At 40.0% G+C, this 17684-nt stretch overlaps 1 protein-coding gene across 1 annotated transcript; it reads right to left on the reverse strand.

Moving 5' to 3' along the window:
- Nucleotides 1-12187: 12187 nt before the first annotated feature.
- Nucleotides 12188-12661, reverse strand: LOC112779388 (uncharacterized). Its single transcript, XM_025823628.1, has one exon. The coding sequence runs from the start codon at nt 12659-12661 to the stop codon at nt 12188-12190; it is 474 nt and encodes a 157-aa protein (XP_025679413.1).
- Nucleotides 12662-17684: the final 5023 nt, after the last annotated feature.

Consider the following 17684-nt stretch of genomic DNA (forward strand, 5'->3'; position numbering starts at 1 on the left):
CCAAGCTTGATCTCCTTGCTTTGTAAAGAGGCTGGGGTGAAGATAGAAGAAGATGAATTCATACCCATTGAACATCCAATCACCAAGAAGACAATGGAAGGAGCAAGAGAAGCAGGGGCGTGAAATCCAAGAACTGAAAAGCCAAAAGTTCTCCTCTCAAGCTGAGGGAGCATCTACTTCTCAAAATCAAGGTTGTTGAGTCCTAACTCTGTGAAAACCTCTATCATTAGGAGCCTATGTTTGCGTTTTTTTTTCCTTTGTTTTGTTTTCTATTTTTATTTTTAGTTTCATCCTATATCTATTTTTTATGCCTTAAAGATATGAATGTCCTATGAATCCATCACCTCTCTTAAATGAAAAATGCTTTAATCACAAAAGAACAAGAAGTACAGGATTTCAAAATTCATCATTGAAACTAGCTGAACTAGCTTGATGTGGTGACAATACTTTTTGCTTTCTGAATGAATGCTTGAACAGTGCATATGTCTCTTGAAATTGTTGTTTTGAGAATGTTAAAAAGTGTTGGCTCTTGAAAGAGTGAGAAAAAAAGAGAACTGTTATTGAGGATCTAAAAATAATTAGATTGATTCTTGAAGCAAGAAAAAGCAGTGGATACAAAGAAAAAAAAAGAGAGATTTCGAAAAAAAAAATTTCGAAAAAAAAGAAAAAAAAAAGAAGAAGAAAGAAATAAAGTTGTGATCCAAGGCAACAAGAGTGTGCTTAAGAACCCTGGACACCTCTAATTGGGGACTTTAGCAAAGCTAAGTCACAATCTGAAAAGGTTCACCCAATTATGTGTCTGTGGCATGTATGTATCCGGTGGTAATACTGGAAGACAGAGTGCTTTGGGCCACAGCCAAGACTCATACACTGGCTATGTTCAAGAATCATTATGCTTAACTAGGAGAATCAATAACACTATCTGAGTCCTGAGTTCTTATAGATGCCAATCATTCTGAACTTCAAGGGATAGAGTGAGATGCCAAAACTGTTCGGAGGCAAAAAGCTACTAGTCCCGCTCATCTAATTGGAGCTATGTTTCCTTGATATTTTGGAGTCTATAGTATATTCTCTTCTTTTTATCCTATTTTTATTTTCAGTTGCTTGGGGACAAGCAACAATTTAAGTTTGGTGTTGTGATGAGCGGATAATTTGTATGCTTTTTGGCATTGTTTTAAGTATGTTTTTAGTATGATTTAGTTAGTTTTTAGTATATTTTTATTAGTTTTTAGTTAAAATTCACTTTTCTGGACTTTACTATGAGTTTGTGTGTTTTTCTGTGATTTCAGGTATTTTCTGGCTGAAATTGAGGGTCCTGAGCAAAAATCTGATTCCGAGACCAAAAAGGACTGCAGATGCTGTTGGATTCTGACCTCCCTGCACTCGAAGCAGATTTTCTGGAGCTACAGAAGCCCAATTGGCGTGCTCTCAACGGCGTTGGAAAGTAGACATCCTGGGCTTTCCAGCAATATATAATAGTCTATACTTTGCCCAAGATTTGATGGCCCAAACCGGCGCTCAAAGTCACCTACAGAAATTCCAGCGTTAAACGCCGGAACTGGCATAAAATTTGGAGTTAAACGCCCAAACTGGCATGAGAACTGGCGTTTAACTCCAGAAAAGGTCTCTACACGAAATTCTTTCATTGCTCAGCCCAAGCACACACCAAGTGGGCCCGGAAGTGGATTTTTCTGTCATTTACTCATTTCTGTAAACCTTAGGACACTAGTTTACTATTTATAGGATCTTTTGACATTGTATCAGTACGCTATGCAACCTTTTGATGACCTTATGACATTTTTACATGTTTTCTTCCACAGCATGAGTCTCTAAACCCCATGGTTGGGGGTGAGGAGCTCTGCCGTGTCTTGATGGATTAATGCAATTACTACTGTTTCTCATTCAATCATGCTTGCTTCCATTCTAAGATAATACTTGTTCTTAATCCGGATGAATGTGATGATCCGTGACAATCATCATCATTCTCAATCATGAACGTGTGACTGACAACCACCTCCGTTCTACCTTAGATTAAGTAGTTATCTCTTGGACTCTTTAACCGGAATCTTCGTGGTATAAGCTAGACTGATGGCGGCATTCAAGAGAATCCGGAAGGTCTAAACCTTGTCTGTGGTATTCTGAGTAGGATTCAATGATTGAATGACTGTAACGTGCTTCAATCTCCTGAAGGCGGGGCGTTAGTGACAGACGCAAAAGAATCACTGGATTCTATTCCGGCCTGATTGAGAACCGACAGATGGAATGCCGTGCCGTGACAGGGCATTAGGAATCGTTCCAATGAGAGGATGGGAGGTAGCCATTGATAACGGTGAAACCCTACATACAGCTTGCCATGGAAGGAGACTTGCGTGTTTGAAGAAGAAGACAGTAGGAAAGCAGAGATTCAGAAGATGGAGCATCTCCAAACCTCAACCTATTCTCCATTACTGCAAAACAAGTAATCATTTCATGTTCTTTTGCTTTTCACAATCAATCCTGATAATTTCTGATATCCTGACTAAGATTTACAAGACAACCATAGCTTGCTTCAAGCCGACAATCTCTGTGGGATCGACCCTTGCTCACGCAAGGTATTACTTGGACGACCCAGTACACTTGCTGGTTAGTTGTACGGAGTTGCAAAAGTGTGATTGCAATTTCGTGCACCAAACTTCTACTTCCTCTCCAATCATGATGCTGTGAATCATGATGGCCCGATCCACAGTAACTTCAGATCGGTTGCTTGTTGGGATGATGGATCTTTGGATGAACTCCAACCATCCTCTAGCTACAGGCTTGAGGTCCAGTCTTCTTAGTTGGACCGGTTTGCCTTTAGAGTCTATTCTCCATTGGGCGCCTTCCACATATATGTCCATTAGGACTTGGTCCAACCTTTGATTAAAGTTGACCCTTCTTGTGTAGGGGCGTTCATCACCTTGCATCATGGGCAAGTGAAACGCCAACCTCACATTTTCCGGACTAAAATCTAAGTATTTCCCCCGAACCATTGTGAGATAGTTCTTTGGATTCGGGTTCATACTTTGATCATGGTTCCTAGTGATCCATGCATTGGCATAGAACTCTTGAACCATCAATATTCCGACTTGTTGCATGGGGTTGGTTATGACTTCCCAACCTCTTCTTTGGATTTCATGTCGGATTTCCGGATACTCATTCTTTTTGAGCTTGAAAGGGACCTCGGGGATCACCTTCTTCTTTGCCACAACATCATAGAAGTGGTCTTGATGGCTCTTGGAGATGAATCTTTCCTTCTCCCATGACTCGGAGGTGGAAGCTTTTGTCTTCCCTTTCCCTTTTCTAGAGGATACTCCGGCCTTAGGTGCCATTGATGGTAATGGAAAAACAAAAAGCTTATGCTTTTACCACACCAAACTTAAAATTTTGCTCGCCCTCGAGCAAGAAAGAAAAGAAGAGTAGAAGAAGAAGAAGAGAATATGGGAGAAAGGGGGAGAAGTAGGTTCGGCTATGTGGGAGAAGAAGGGGTTGTGATGTGTGAAAATGAAGAAAAAAGGAAGGGTATTTATAGGGAGAGGGGAGGGTTAGTGTTCGGCCATTTTGGGTGGGAATGGGTGGGAAATTGAATTTGAATTTTATGAGGGTAGGTGGGGTTTATGGGGAAGAGGAGGTTGATGTGAATGGTGAATGGGGTGATTGGGAAGAGGAATTGAGGTGATTGATGAAGAAGATTGGGAATTGTGACATGGGGAATTCAAATCACAAAAATAGGATTAGGAGGTAAGGTGGGAATATGGTAGGTGGGGATCCTGTGGGATCCACAGATCCTGAGGTGAAAAGAAATACCATTCCTTCACCATATAGGCATGTAAAATACCCTTGTGCATCATTCTGGCGTTCAAACGCCCATTGGTGCACGTTCTGGGCGTTCAACGCCCATGTAATGCATGTTTCTGGCGTTGAACGCCAGTTTCATGCTTGTTACTGGCGTTCAGCGCCAGTTTGTCCTCTCTGTGCACATTCCTGGCGTTTAACGCCAGGTTGTTGCTTGTTTCTGGTGTTCAGCGCCAGAATGGTGCTCTGTTCTGGCGTTGAACGCCAGCCAGTTGCATCTTACTGGCGTTGAACGCCAGTCTGCGCTACCTCCAGGGTGAAAATTTTTTTCTTCTGTTTTTGACTCTGTTTTTAATTTTTTTTTTGATTTTTTCGTGACTCCTCATGATCATGTACCTAATTAAACACAAAATTAACAAAGAAACAAAATAAAATAAAATTAGATAAATAAAATTGGGTTGCCTCCCAATAAGCGCTTCTTTAATGTCAATAGCTTGACAGTGGCTCTCATGGAGCCACAAGGTGATCAGGTCAATGTTAGTGTGTAGTCCCAACACCAAACTTAGAGTTTGGATATGGGATCTTAACACCAAACTTAGAGTTTGGTTGTGGCCTCACAACACTAAACTTAGAGTTTGACTGTGTGGGTTCTTCTTGACTCTGAACTGAGAGAAGCTCTTCATGCTTACTCTCTTTTGTCACAGAGGGGTGGCCATGTGCCTTAAACACAAGGTAGTCCCCATTTAATTGAAGGACTAATTCTCCTCTGTTGACATCTATCACAGCTCCTGCTGTGGCTAGGAAAGGTCTTCCTAGGATGATGCCTTCATCATCTTCCTTCCTAGTGTCTAGGATTATGAAATCAGCAGGGATGTAAAGGCCTTCAACCTTTACTAAAACGTCCTCTACTATTCCATAAGCTTGTCTCATGGACTTGTCTGCCAATTGCAATGAGAACAAGGCAGGTTGTACCTCAATGATCCCCAGCTTCTCCATTACAGAGAGTGGCATCAGATTTATCCCTGACCCCAGATCACATAGAGCTTTTTCAAAGCTCATGGTGCCAATGGTACAAGGTATTAAGAACTTACCAGGATCTTGTTTCTTTTGAGGTAGAGTTTTCTGAATCCAAGTATCTAGTTCACTAATGAGTAAGGGAGGTTCACTTTCCCAAGTCTCATTACCAAACAACTTGGCATTCAGCTTCATGATAGCTCCTAAATATTGAGTAACTTGCTCTCCAGTCACATCTTCATCCTCTTCAGAGGAAGAATAATCTTCAGAGCTCATGAATGGCAGAAGGAGATTTAATGGAATCTCTATGGTCTCTATATGAGCCTCAGATTCCTTTGGATCCTTAATAGGAAACTCCTTCTTGCTTGAGGGACGTCCCAGGAGGTCTTCCTCACTAGGATTTTCGTCCTTCTCCTCCCTAGTGCATTCAGCCACTTTGATTAAATCAATGGCCTTGCATTCTCCTTTTGGATTTTCTTCTGTATTGCTTGGGAGAATACTGGGAGGAGTTTCAATTACTTTCTTACTCAGCTGGCCCACTTGTGCCTCCAAATTTCTAATGGAGGATCTTGTTTCATTCCTGAAACTGAAAGTGGCCTTTGACAGATCAGAGACAATATTGGCTAAATTAGAAGTGTTTTGTTCAGAATTTTCTGTCTGTTGCTGAGAAGATGATGGATATGGCTTACTATTGTTCAGCCTATTGCGTCCACCATTGTTAAAGCCTTGTTGAGGCTTTTGTTGATCCTTCCAGGAGAAATTTGGATGATTTCTCCATGATGGGTTATAGGTGTTTCCATATGGTTCACCCATGTAATTAACCTCTGCCATGGCAGGGTTCTCAGGATCATAAGCTTCTTCAGAAGCTGCCTCTCTAGTACTGTTGGATGCATGTTGCAATCCATTCAGATTTTGAGAGATTATGTTGACTTGTTGAGTCAACATTTTGTTCTGAGCCAATATGGCATTCAGAGCATCAATTTCAAGAACTCCTTTCTTCTGAGGTATCCCATTATTTACGGAATTCCTTTCAGAGGTATACATGAACTGGTTGTTTGCAACCATGTCAATGAGTTCTTGAGCCTCTTCAGGCGTTTTCTTCAGGTGAATAGATCCACCTGCAGAGTGGTCCAATGACATTTTCGAAAATTCAGAGAGACCATAATAGAATATATCTAATAGGGTCCATTCTGAAAACATGTCAGATGGACATCTTTTGGTCAGCTGCTTGTATCTCTCCCAAGCTTCATAGAGGGATTCACTATCTTTTTGTTTGAAGGTTTGAACATCCACTCTCAGCTTGCTCAGCTTTTGAGGAGGAAAGAATTTATCCAAGAAGGCTGTGACCAGCTTATCCCAGGAGTCCAGGCTATCCTTAGGTTGTGAATCCAACCATATTCTAGCTCTGTCTCTTACAGCAAAAGGGAAAAGCATGAGTCTGTAGACTTCAGGATCAACTCCATTCGTCTTTACAGTCTCACAGATCTGCAAGAACTTAGTTAAAAACTGATAAGGATCTTCAGATGGAAGTCCATAAAACTTGCAGTTTTGTTGCATTAATGCAACTAGTTGAGGCTTAAGCTCAAAGTTATTGGCTCCAATGGCAGGAATGGAGATGCTTCTTCCATCAAACTTGGATGTTGGCTTTGTGAAGTCACCATGCATTCTCCTTGCATTATTATTATTATTATTTTCGGCTGCCATCTCCTTCTCCTGTTCAAAAATTTCTGAAAGGTTATTTCTGGATTGTTGTAATTTAGCTTCTCTTAATTTTCTCTTCAGAGTCCTTTCAGGTTCTGGATCAATTTCAACAAGGGTGCCTTTTTCCCTGTTCCTGCTCATATGAAAGAGAAGGAAACAAGAAAAGAAAGAGGAATCCTCTATGTCACAGTATAGAGATTCCTTTATGTTAGTAGAAGAAGAAAGGGGTAGAAGAATGAAGAAGGATGAATTCAGATTTTTGGATGAAGAGAGGTGAAGAGAAGTGTTAGTAATTAAATAATTAAATAGAAGAAGAAAAGAGAAGGAAGATTTCGAAAATAATTTTTGAAAAGGGGTTAGTAATTTTCGAAAATCAAAGACAAAATATAATTAAAATTAAAATTTAAAACAAAAAGAATTTTTGAAAAAGAGAGGGAGGTATTTTCGAAAATTAGAGAGGGAAAAGTAGTTAGGTAGTTTTGAAAAAGATAAGAAACAAACAAAAAGTTAGTTAATTGATTGAAAAAGATTTGAAATCAAAATTTGAAAAAGATAAGAAGATAAGAAGTTTGGATAAGATATTTTGAAATCAAATTTTGAAAAAGATAAAATTTTTGAAAAAGATGAGATAAAAGATAAAAAGATAAGATAAAAAATTTTTAATAAAAAGATATTTTGAAAAAGATTTAATTTTTTAAAAAGACTCAACTAACAAGAAACTACAAGATAAGATTCTAGAACTTAAAGGTTGAACCTTTCTTAACAAGAAAGTAACAAACTTCAAATTTTTGAACCGATCACATTACTTGTTAGTTAATTTTCGAAAATTAGATATAAAAGATAAGAAAAAGATTTTGAAAATATTTTGAAAAAGATTTTTGAAATTTTCGAAAATTCTAAAAAAAATGAAAAAGATATGATTTTTGAAAAAGATTTTGAAAAGATAAGATTTTTAAAGTTTGAAATTTTGACTTGACTTGTAAGAAACAATTAATTTTAAAAATTTTTTGACCAAGTCAACCCAAAATTTCGAAATTTTGGAGGGAAATAAGGAAAAGATATTATTTTTTTGAATTTTTTTTCTATGATGAGAGAGAAAAACACAAAAATGACCCAAAACATAAAGATTTTGGATCAAAACACAAGATGCATGCAAGAACACTATGAATGTCAAGATGAACACCAAGAACACTTTGAAGATCATGATGAACATCAAGAACATAATTTTGAAAAATTTTTGATGCAAAGAAAACATGCAAGACACCAAACTTAGAAATCTTTAATGCATGGACTCTAACAAACGAAAAATGCATATGAAAAACAACAAACAACACAAAACAAGAAAACCTCAAGATCAAACAAGAAGACTTGTCAAGAACAACTTGAAGATCATGAAGAACACCATGAATGCATGAATTTTCAAAAAAATGTAAGAAAAAAATTTTAAAGCATGCAATTGACACCAAACTTAAAAATTGACTCAAGACTCAAACAAGAAACACAAAATATTTTTGGTTTTTATGATTTTATGATTTTTTTGTATTTTTATTATTTTTTTTCGAAAATATTTTTGGAAAAACGAAAAATAAAAGAAAAATTTTTGAAAAAGATTTTTGAAAAGAAAATTACCTAATCTGAGCAACAAGATGAACCGTCAGTTGTCCATACTCGAACAATCCCCGGCAACGGCGCCAAAAACTTTGTGGACGAAATTGTGATCACTGTTCTTTAAGTTGTATGAAATCATTATTGTGGCACCAGTTGTTATCACAACTCCGTTCAACTAACCAGCAAGTGTACTGGGTCGTCCAAGTAATAAACCTTACGTGAGTAAGGGTCGATCCCACAGAGATTGTTGGTATGAAGCAAGCTATGGTCACCTTGTAAATCTCAGTCAGGCAGATTAAAATGGTTTATGGGTTTTTGAAAATAAATAATAAACATAAACAATAAAAGGGATAGAAGACTTATGTAGATTCATTGGTGGGAATTTCAGATAAGCGAATGGAGATGCTGCATGGCTCAAGGACGCCTGCTCTCCTACTGCTTCTACTCAATCCTTCTTACTCCTTTCCATGGCAAGCTTTGTATAGGGGTTCACCATCAGCGGTGGCTACTTTCAATCCTCTCGGGAAAATGATCCTATGCGGCTATCACTCGCACGGCTAATCGTCTGGAGGCATCACCCATGGTTGATGGCTACATCCCATCCTCGCAGTGAAAACTAATGCTCACGCACTCTGTCACAGTATGGCTAATCACTGGTTGGTTCCCGCTCCTACTGGAATAGAATCCCTTTATTCTTTTGCGTCTGTCACGAACGCCCAGCACTTGCAAGTTTGAAGCACGTCACAGTCATTCATTACCGGAATCCTACTCGGAATACCACAGACAAGGTGAGACTTTCCGGATTCCCAGGATCCTACTCGAAATACCACAGACAAGGTGAGACTTTCTAGATCCTCATAAATGCCGCCATCTATCTAGCTTATACCACGAAGATTCTGTTGGGGAATCTAAGAGATACACATTCAAGCTCGGTTGCATGTAGAACGGAAGTGGTTGTCAATCACGTGCGTTCATAAGTGAGAATGATAATGAGGGTTACTTATCATCACATTCATCATGTTCTTGGGTACGAATGAATATCTTGGAATAAGAATAAGAGAGAATTGAATAAAAGACAATAGAATTTCATTAATACTTGAGGTACAGCAGAGCTCCACACCCTTAATCTATGGTGTGCAGAAACTCCACCGTTGAAAATATATAAGCAAAAGGTTCAGGCATGGCCGAATGGCCAGCCCCCAAAACGTGATCAATGATCTCCTAAGATGAAGAATAAAACAAAACTGAGACCAAAGATGTCTAATACAATAGATAAATGTCCTATATATACTAGACTAGCTTCTAGGGTTTACATGAGTAAGTAATTGATGCATAAATCCACTTCCGGGGCCCACTTGGTGTATGCTTGGGCTGAGCTTGATCAATCCACGAGCTGAGGCTTCTCTTGGAGTTGAACTCCGAGTTTTGACGTGTTTTGGGCGTTTAACTCCGAATCATGACGTTTTTCTGGCGTTTAACTCCAGACAGCAGCTTGTACTTGGCGTTCAACGCCAAGTTACGTCGTCATTCTTCGAATAAAGTATGGACTATTATATATTGCTGGAAAGCTCTGGATGTCTACTTTCCAACGCCGTTGAGATCGCGCCAATTAGAGTTCTGTAGCTCCAGAAAATCCATTTCGAGTGCAGGGAGGTCAGATTCCAACAGCATCAGTAGTCCTTTTGTCAGCCTTCTTCAGAGTTTTGCTCAAGTCCCTCAATTTCAGCCAGAATTTACCTGAAATCACAGAAAAACACACAAACTCATAGTAAAGTCCAGAAATGTGAATTTAACATAAAAACTAGTGAAAACATCCCTAAAAGTAGCTTAAACTTACTAAAAACTACCTAAAAACAATGCCAAAAAGCGTATAAATTATCCGCTCATCAGCCTTCCTATGGTCGGGTAAGGATGGATGGTTACCCCAAGAATTTTTTGAAATCCTGGAAGGCCTGTTCGCATTCTGGGTCCATTTAAATCTCTTTCCCTTCCTTAATGTTGTATAGAAGGGGATGGATCTTAATGCCGATCCTGCTAGAAATCTGGGTAGGGCTACTAGTCTTCCTTTGAGCTGCTGGACTTCTTTGACCCAGGTTGGATTTTTCATGCTAAGTATGGCCTGGCATTTATCCGAATTTGCTTCAATCCCTCTTTGAGTGAGCACGAAGCCCAAGAATTTGCCGGCTTCTACCGCGAAGGTGCACTTCGTAGGATTAAGTCTCATCTCATGCTTTCTTATGGTGTTGAACACCTCAGTGAGGTCAGATAACAATGTTTCCTCTCTTTGTGTCTTTACTAGCATGTCATCTACATATACCTCCATCATCTTCCCAATGCGATTGGTGAAAACTTTGTTCATCAGTCTCTGGTATGTAGCCCCTGGGTTCTTGAGTTCGTAGGGCATACCTATGTAGCAGTAGTTTTCTCTTGGGGTTAAGAATGAGGTTTTCTCCTGGTCGGGTTGATACATTGGGATTTGATTGTTTCCCGAGTAAGCGTCCATGAAGGAGACGTACTTATACCATAATGAAGCGTCGACTAATGTGTCTATGTTCGGGAGTGGGTAAGGATCTTTTGGGCAAGCTTTATTGAGATCGGTGTAATCAGTACACATCCACCACTTTCCATTTGACTTCTTGACCAATACTACATTGGCTAGACAAAATGGGTACTTTACCTCCCTTATGAACCCTGCCTCCAAAAAGGCTTGTACCTGCTCCTCTATGGCTTGTGACCTCTTCGGGCTGAACTTCCTACGCTTCTGTTGCACTAGCCGAGACCCAGGTATACGGCTAACTTATGGCACATTAGTCCGAGATCAATACCGGGCATGTCGGCAGCCTTCCATGCAAAGAGGTCAGAATTATCCCTTAGGAGCTTTGTTAGCAGCTCTTTTAGGTCTCATCGAAGACTCGCCCTTATGTTTGATGTTTGTCTCGAGTTTCTCTGATTTGAACTTCTTCGGTCTCACCTTCTGGTTGAGGGCGGAGTTCCTCACGAGCTTGGATTTCTCCAAGTTCTACAGTATTGGTTTCCTTTCCTCTAGGGTCGCCTTTAAGGTTCAGACTGTAACAACGTCGCGCGAGTTTTTGGTCAGCCTTCATGGTAGCGATCCCTTTTGTAGTTGGGAACTTCATGCATAGGTGTGGAGTGGAGACCACCGTGGCGAGCTGATTTAACGTTGTCCGACCTATAAGTGCGTTGTATGTGGAGTTCACATCGACTACAATGTAGTCTATGCTCAACGTTCTAGACCGTGTTCCTTTTCTAAATGTTGTGTGTAGTGGGATGTACCCAAATAGTTGGATTGGGACATCTCCGAGTTTGAACAAGCTATTTGGATAAGCTATGAGCTCTTTCTCTTGTAGGTCGAGCTTGTCGAAAGCGGATTTGAACAGGATATCTACGGAACTTCCTTGGTCTACCAATTTTAGGTGGAGATTGGAATTGCCGAGTATGATGGTAATGACCACGGGGTCATCATGCCTGGGATGATGTCTGCGGCGTCTTCTTGAGTGAAGGTAATAGTGGGGAGGTCGTGTGACCTGTCCCCTTCTCTGACATGGTACACCTCTTTGAGGTGTCTTTTGTGGGATGACTTAGAGATCCCTCCTCCTGTGAATCCTTCGTTTATCATGTGAACGTGTCTCTCAAGGGTGTGAGGGGAATGTTCAGCTCATCCGACCTCTTCATCCCTTCTTTTCTTTTTTGGTTCATCCGCTCTACTGGCTAAAAACCGATCTAATCGCCCTTCTCGTGCCAATTTTTCTATGACATTCTTTAGTTCGTAGCACTCAGTGGAAGAATGCCCGTAGATTCAGTGGTATTTGCAATACTCTATCTGACTTCCTCTTCTCTTGTGTTTAATTGGGCGAAGCGGCGAGATCTTCTCAGTGTTGCATATCTCCCGGTAAACGTCCACAAGAGACATCCGAAGAAGGGTGTAGCTGTGGTACTTTCTAGATTTTTCAATGGGTTGGTCTTCTTTCTTCCTGGACTCTTTATCCTTGTCCTGAGGTGGGTAGTAGAATCCGGTCTTTGAGGTTTCTCCTAATCAGGAGTTCTCCTCCATATTAATGTATTTTTCCGTCCGTTCTTGAACCTCGTTGAGAGATGTTGGATGCTTTTTAGATATGGAGTGTCTAAAGGGTCCTTCTCGTAGGCCGTTGATGAGACCGATGATGGCTGCCTCTGCTATAAGATTTTGTATGTCCAGGCATGCTTTATTGAATCTTTTTATGTAACTGCGAAGGTTTTCCTGATCTCCTTGCTTAATCCCTAGTAGGCTTGGAGCGTGCTTGGCTTTGTCTTTCTGGATGGAGAATCTAGCTAAGAATTTCTTGGCGAGGTCATCAAAGCTTGTTATCAACCCTGGCGGCAAGCTGTCGAACCACTTTATTGCTGTCTTGATCAAGGTGGTAGGGAAGGCTTTGCAACGAATTGCATCTGAGGCATCTGTGAGATACATCCGACTTCTGAAATTTCTGAGATGATGACTCAGATCAGACGTACCATCATACGGGGTCATGTCGGGAGCTTTGAAGTCTTTTGGGACTTTAGCTTTCATGATCTCTTTTGTGAATGAGTCTTGGTCCTTGTGAGGGCTATCTTTGCAGCTGGCTCGACTGGTCTTAGTTTTGAGTTCGTCTTCGAGTTTTAGGAGCTTGTCCTCCAGCTCTCAACGCCATCTTGTCTCTCTCTGGAGGTCTCTCTCAGCCTCTCGCTGTCGTTCGGCCTATTGATGGAGCTGTTTGAGGCGATACTGTTGGTCACGGATGACATCTAAGATTTTTGTGTTCTAAGGTTGTTTGTCTCCCTTGGGTTGGTGTGTGTCCTTTGGGGAGGTTGGTGCAGCATCCGTGTTCTTGAGTGGCATTCCTTCTTCTAATCCGGAGTTAAGGTCATTGGCAGGGTTGTTCAACATGGTGATGGGATGTCTTCCAGGTTTCCCGGCAACGGCGCCAATGTTCTGAGGGTTACATAAAACGTTAAGGTCGATCTCGGACGAGATCTTCTGATATGATCGGAGCTTCCGTGCCCGACTTATTGGAGCTTGAGGGGCTGCTGGTCCTTGATCACCAGAGCGGGGTGGTACCAGCAAGAGATTCTAAAGCTTAAGTTAGCACGGGCTTTAAGCAGGTTTTTTGTAGAATTAGAGTATGAGTTATACCTGGGTGCTCCAGTGTATTTATAGTAGTGTATAGTGACCTTCCTTGAGCTAAGTTAGTTATCTTATCTTTTGTGGATAAGATCACTTTATCTTTTGACCAGTCGCCTTTAAGTGGGCTGTGATCCTCTGCTTTGGGCCTATTTGGGCCTCTATGGTGATTTGGCCGAGCTCTTTGGGAAGAGGTCGGTGTCGACAGCCTTTCAAGAGGTCAGCCGCTTTGTCCTCGTCCAACCCAGACCGTACAGCTTGGTCCACGGTATGAACACTATCCAAATGGGTGGAGGCCATTGCAACCCCAACAAATGATAACAAAGTAGTGATGAACTTTCTTAGGAAGAACATCTTCAAGCGGTTTGGAGATCCCAGAGCTCTTCTTAGTGATGGATGAAGCCATTTTTGTAACAGACCATTAGAGACTCTCCTCCTGAGATATTGAGTCAAGCATAAGGTGGCAACACCTTATCACCCCTAAACAAGCAGACAAATAGAGATATGTAACAAAGAGCTCAAAAGGATTCTTGACAAGACTGTGGGGGCTTCAAGAAAAGACTGGTCAAAGAAGTTTGATGATGCTCTTTGGGCGTATAGGACAACCTTCAAGACACCGATTGGGATGTCTCCATATCAACTGGTGTATGGAAAGGCTTGCCATCTGCTAGTAGAGCTTGAACATAAGGCATTCTAGGCTCTCAAGTTACTGAACTTTGATGATAATGCTGCTGGTGAAAGAAGGATCCTGCAGCTGCATGAATTGGAAGAATTAATATCTCAAACTTATGAAAATGCCAAGATTTATAAGGAGAAGGCAAAGAAATGGCATGACCTCAAGTTGGCACCTAGGATATTTGAAGAAGGACAAAGAGTCCTCCTCTACAACTCCAAGTTAAAGCTCTTTCCTATAAAGTTAAAGTCAAGGTGGTCAGGACCCTTTCTTGTCACCAAAGTTTCACCTTATGGGCACATAGAGATTATGGAAGAAGGCTCACAACGGACCTTTACTGTGAATGGACAAAGGCTCAAACACTATCTGGGCAACATGGGGAAAAGTCCCAAGATGAAGTATGATCTCAACTGAGGTAATAACCGTCAAGCTAGTGACGTTAAAAGAGCACTTGTTGGGAGACAACCCAACCAAAGGTAAACTTTTTTAGATTCTTTTCTTTGTCTAGTAAAAGGTCAAGTTAACCTTCTGTGCATTGCATGGAATTAAGTTTGGTGTTCTACACCAAAAGTGATTGTTCCATGAGCTAATAATTCAAGGATGTGGTGTGATATTGAGTTTGTTGCCCTACCATAAACTTCACAGGAACACACCACACTCCTTCAATTAATATAAGAAAGCACCAATTGCAAGCAATCACAAAAGCTATTGACTTGTGAAAGTTCTTTTTAAGTTATTTTCTAAAAAGAACTAAAAGCACATGGTGGCAAATTACATGTAACTCACTATATTAAGAAGTAGGCAAGGAACTAAGTTTAGTGTTTACACACCAAAGTAAGTTCAGAAGCCTACAATTATACATGAATGATAACCACTCAAGTGCTTGGGAAGCAAGAAACTTTCAATACCTTTGTAGGAAAAATAGTCAAGATTTTTTGAGGAATATGCATCATCATCTAAGGGGGGAAAGAAGAGCTAAATGTGGTGAGGAAAAAGAGGAACAAGAAGGGCACCAAGAGGTTGTACTGTTTCTTGACTATAGTTGTCAATTGAAAGTGTACTTGCATTAATGTTGGTCAATGTCTTTTAGTCTTAAATCACTTGCATTAGTTAATTTCTTTTATGTGTTTTAGTCTACTAAGTTTAATTAATTAGAGCTTTGCATTTAGTTTCTTTTAGTTTATATTGGGCTTGTGATGAGCGGATAATTTATACGCTTTTTGGCATTGTTTTTAGGTAGTTTTTAGTAAGTTTGAGCTACTTTTAGGGATGTTTTCACTAGTTCTTATGTTAAATTCACATTTCTAGACTTTACTATGAGTTTGTGTATTTTTCTGTGATTTCAGGTAAATTCTGGTTGAAATTGAGGGACTTGAGCAAAACTCTGAAAAAGGCAGACTAAAGGACTGCTGATGCTGTTGGAATCTGACCTCCCTGCACTCGAAATAAATTTTCTGGAGCTACAGAACTCCAATTGGGGCTCTCTCAACGGCGTTGGAAAGTAGACATCCAGAGCTTTCCAGCAATATATAATAGTCCATATTTTATTCGGAGATTGACGACGTAACTTGGCGTTGAACGCCAAGTACATGCTGCTGTCTGGAGTTAAACGCCAGAAAAACGTCATGATCCAGAGTTGAACGCCCAAAACACGTCATAACTCGGAGTTCAACTCCAAGAGGAGCCTCATCTCGTGGATTGATCAAGCTCAGCCCAAACATACACCAAGTGGGCCCCGGAAGTGGATTTATGCATCAATTACTTACTCATGTAAACCCTAGGAGCTAGTTTATTATAAATAGAACATTTAACTATTGTATTAGAGTCTTTGGATCATTCGGTCTTGTGACCATATGGGGGCTGGCCATTCGGCCATGCCTGAACCTTTTTACTTATGTATTTTCAACGGTGGAGTTTCTGCACACCATAGATTAAGGGTGTGGAGCTCTGCTGTACCTCAAGTATTAATGCAATTCTATTCTCTTTTATTCAAATCTTTCTTATTCTTATTCCAAGATATTCATTCGTACCCAAGAACATGATGAATGTGATGATTAAGTAACCCTCATTATCATTCTCACTTATGAACGCACGTGATTGACAACCACTTCCGTTCTACATGCAACAGAGCTTGAATGTGTATCTCTTAGATTCCCCAACAGAATCTTCGTGGTATAAGCTAGATAGATGGCGGCATTTATGAGGATCCGGAAAGTCTCACCTTGTCTGTGGTATTCCGAGTAGGATCCTGGGAATCCGAAAAGTCTAACCTTGTCTGTGGTATTCCGAGTAGGATTCCGGTAATGAGTGACTGTGACGTGCTTCAAACTTGCAAGTGCTGGGCGTTAGTGACAGACGCAAAAGAATCAAGGGATTCTATTCCAGTAGGAGCGGGAACCAACCAGTGATTAGCCGTGCTGTGACAGAGCGCGTGAGCGTAGTTTTCACTGCGAGGATGGGATGTAGCCTTCGGCCAGGTGATGCCTCCAGACGATTAGCCATGCGAGTGACAGCCGCAGAGGATCATTTTCCCGAGAGGATTCAAAGTAGCCATCGTCAAACGGTGAACCCCTATAAACAGCTTGCCATGGAAAGGAGTGAGAAGGATTGAGTTGAAGCAGTGGGAGAGCAGGCGTTCTTGAGCCATACAGTATCTCCATTCGCTTATCTGAAATTCCTACCAATGAATCTGCATAAGTATTCTATCCCTTTTATTATTTCTTCTTTTTACTATTAATTTTCGAAACCATAAACAATTTTAATCTGCCTAACTGAGATTTATAAGGTGACCATAACTTGCTTCATGCCAACAATCTCTGTGGGATCGACCCTTACTCACGTAAGGTTTATTACTTGGACGACCCAGTACACTTGCTGGTTAGTTGAACGGAGTTGTGTCCACTCGTGCCAATTTCAAATTCCATAAAAATACAACTTAAAGAGTAGTGATCACAATTTCGTCCACCAAGTTTTTGGCGCCGTTGCCGGGGATTGTTCGAGTATGGACAACTGACGGTTCATCTTGTTGCTCAGATTAGGTAATTTTCTTTTCAAAAACTCTTTCAAAAATTTTTCTTTTCTTTTTCGTTTTTTCTAATAATGTTTTTCGAAAAAATTAATAAAAATACAAAAAAAAATCATAAAATCATAAAAAAATCAAAAATATTTTGTGTTTCTTGTTTGAGTCTTATGTTAATTTTTAAGTTTGGTGTCAATTGCATGCTTTTAAAATTTTTCTTGCATTTTTTCGAAAATCTCATGCCTTCATAGTGTTCTTCATGATCTTCAAGTTGTTCTTGGCAAGTCTTCTTGTTTGATCTTGATGATTTCTTGTTTTGTGTCTTTTCTTGTTTTTCATGTGCATCTTTGCATTCATATTTTCCATGCATTAAAGATTTCTAAGTTTGGTGTCTTGCATGTTTTCTTTGCATAAAAAAATTTTCAAAATTATGTTCTTGATGTTCATCATGATCTTCAAAGTGTTCTTGGTGTTCATCTTCACATTCATAGCATTCTTGCATGCATTCATTGTTTTGATCTAAAAATTTCATGCATTGAGTATTTTTGTTGTTTTTATCTCTCATAATTAAAAATTTAAAAATCAAAAAAATATCTTTTCCTTATTTCCCTCCAAATTTTCGAAATTTTGGGTTGACTTGGTCAAAAATTTAAAAAAAAAGTTATTTCTTACAAGTCAAGTCAAAATTTCAATTTTAAAAA

This window comes from Arachis hypogaea, chromosome 3 (assembly GCF_003086295.3).
Source record: "Arachis hypogaea cultivar Tifrunner chromosome 3, arahy.Tifrunner.gnm2.J5K5, whole genome shotgun sequence".
Classification (NCBI taxonomy): Eukaryota; Viridiplantae; Streptophyta; class Magnoliopsida; order Fabales; family Fabaceae; genus Arachis; species Arachis hypogaea.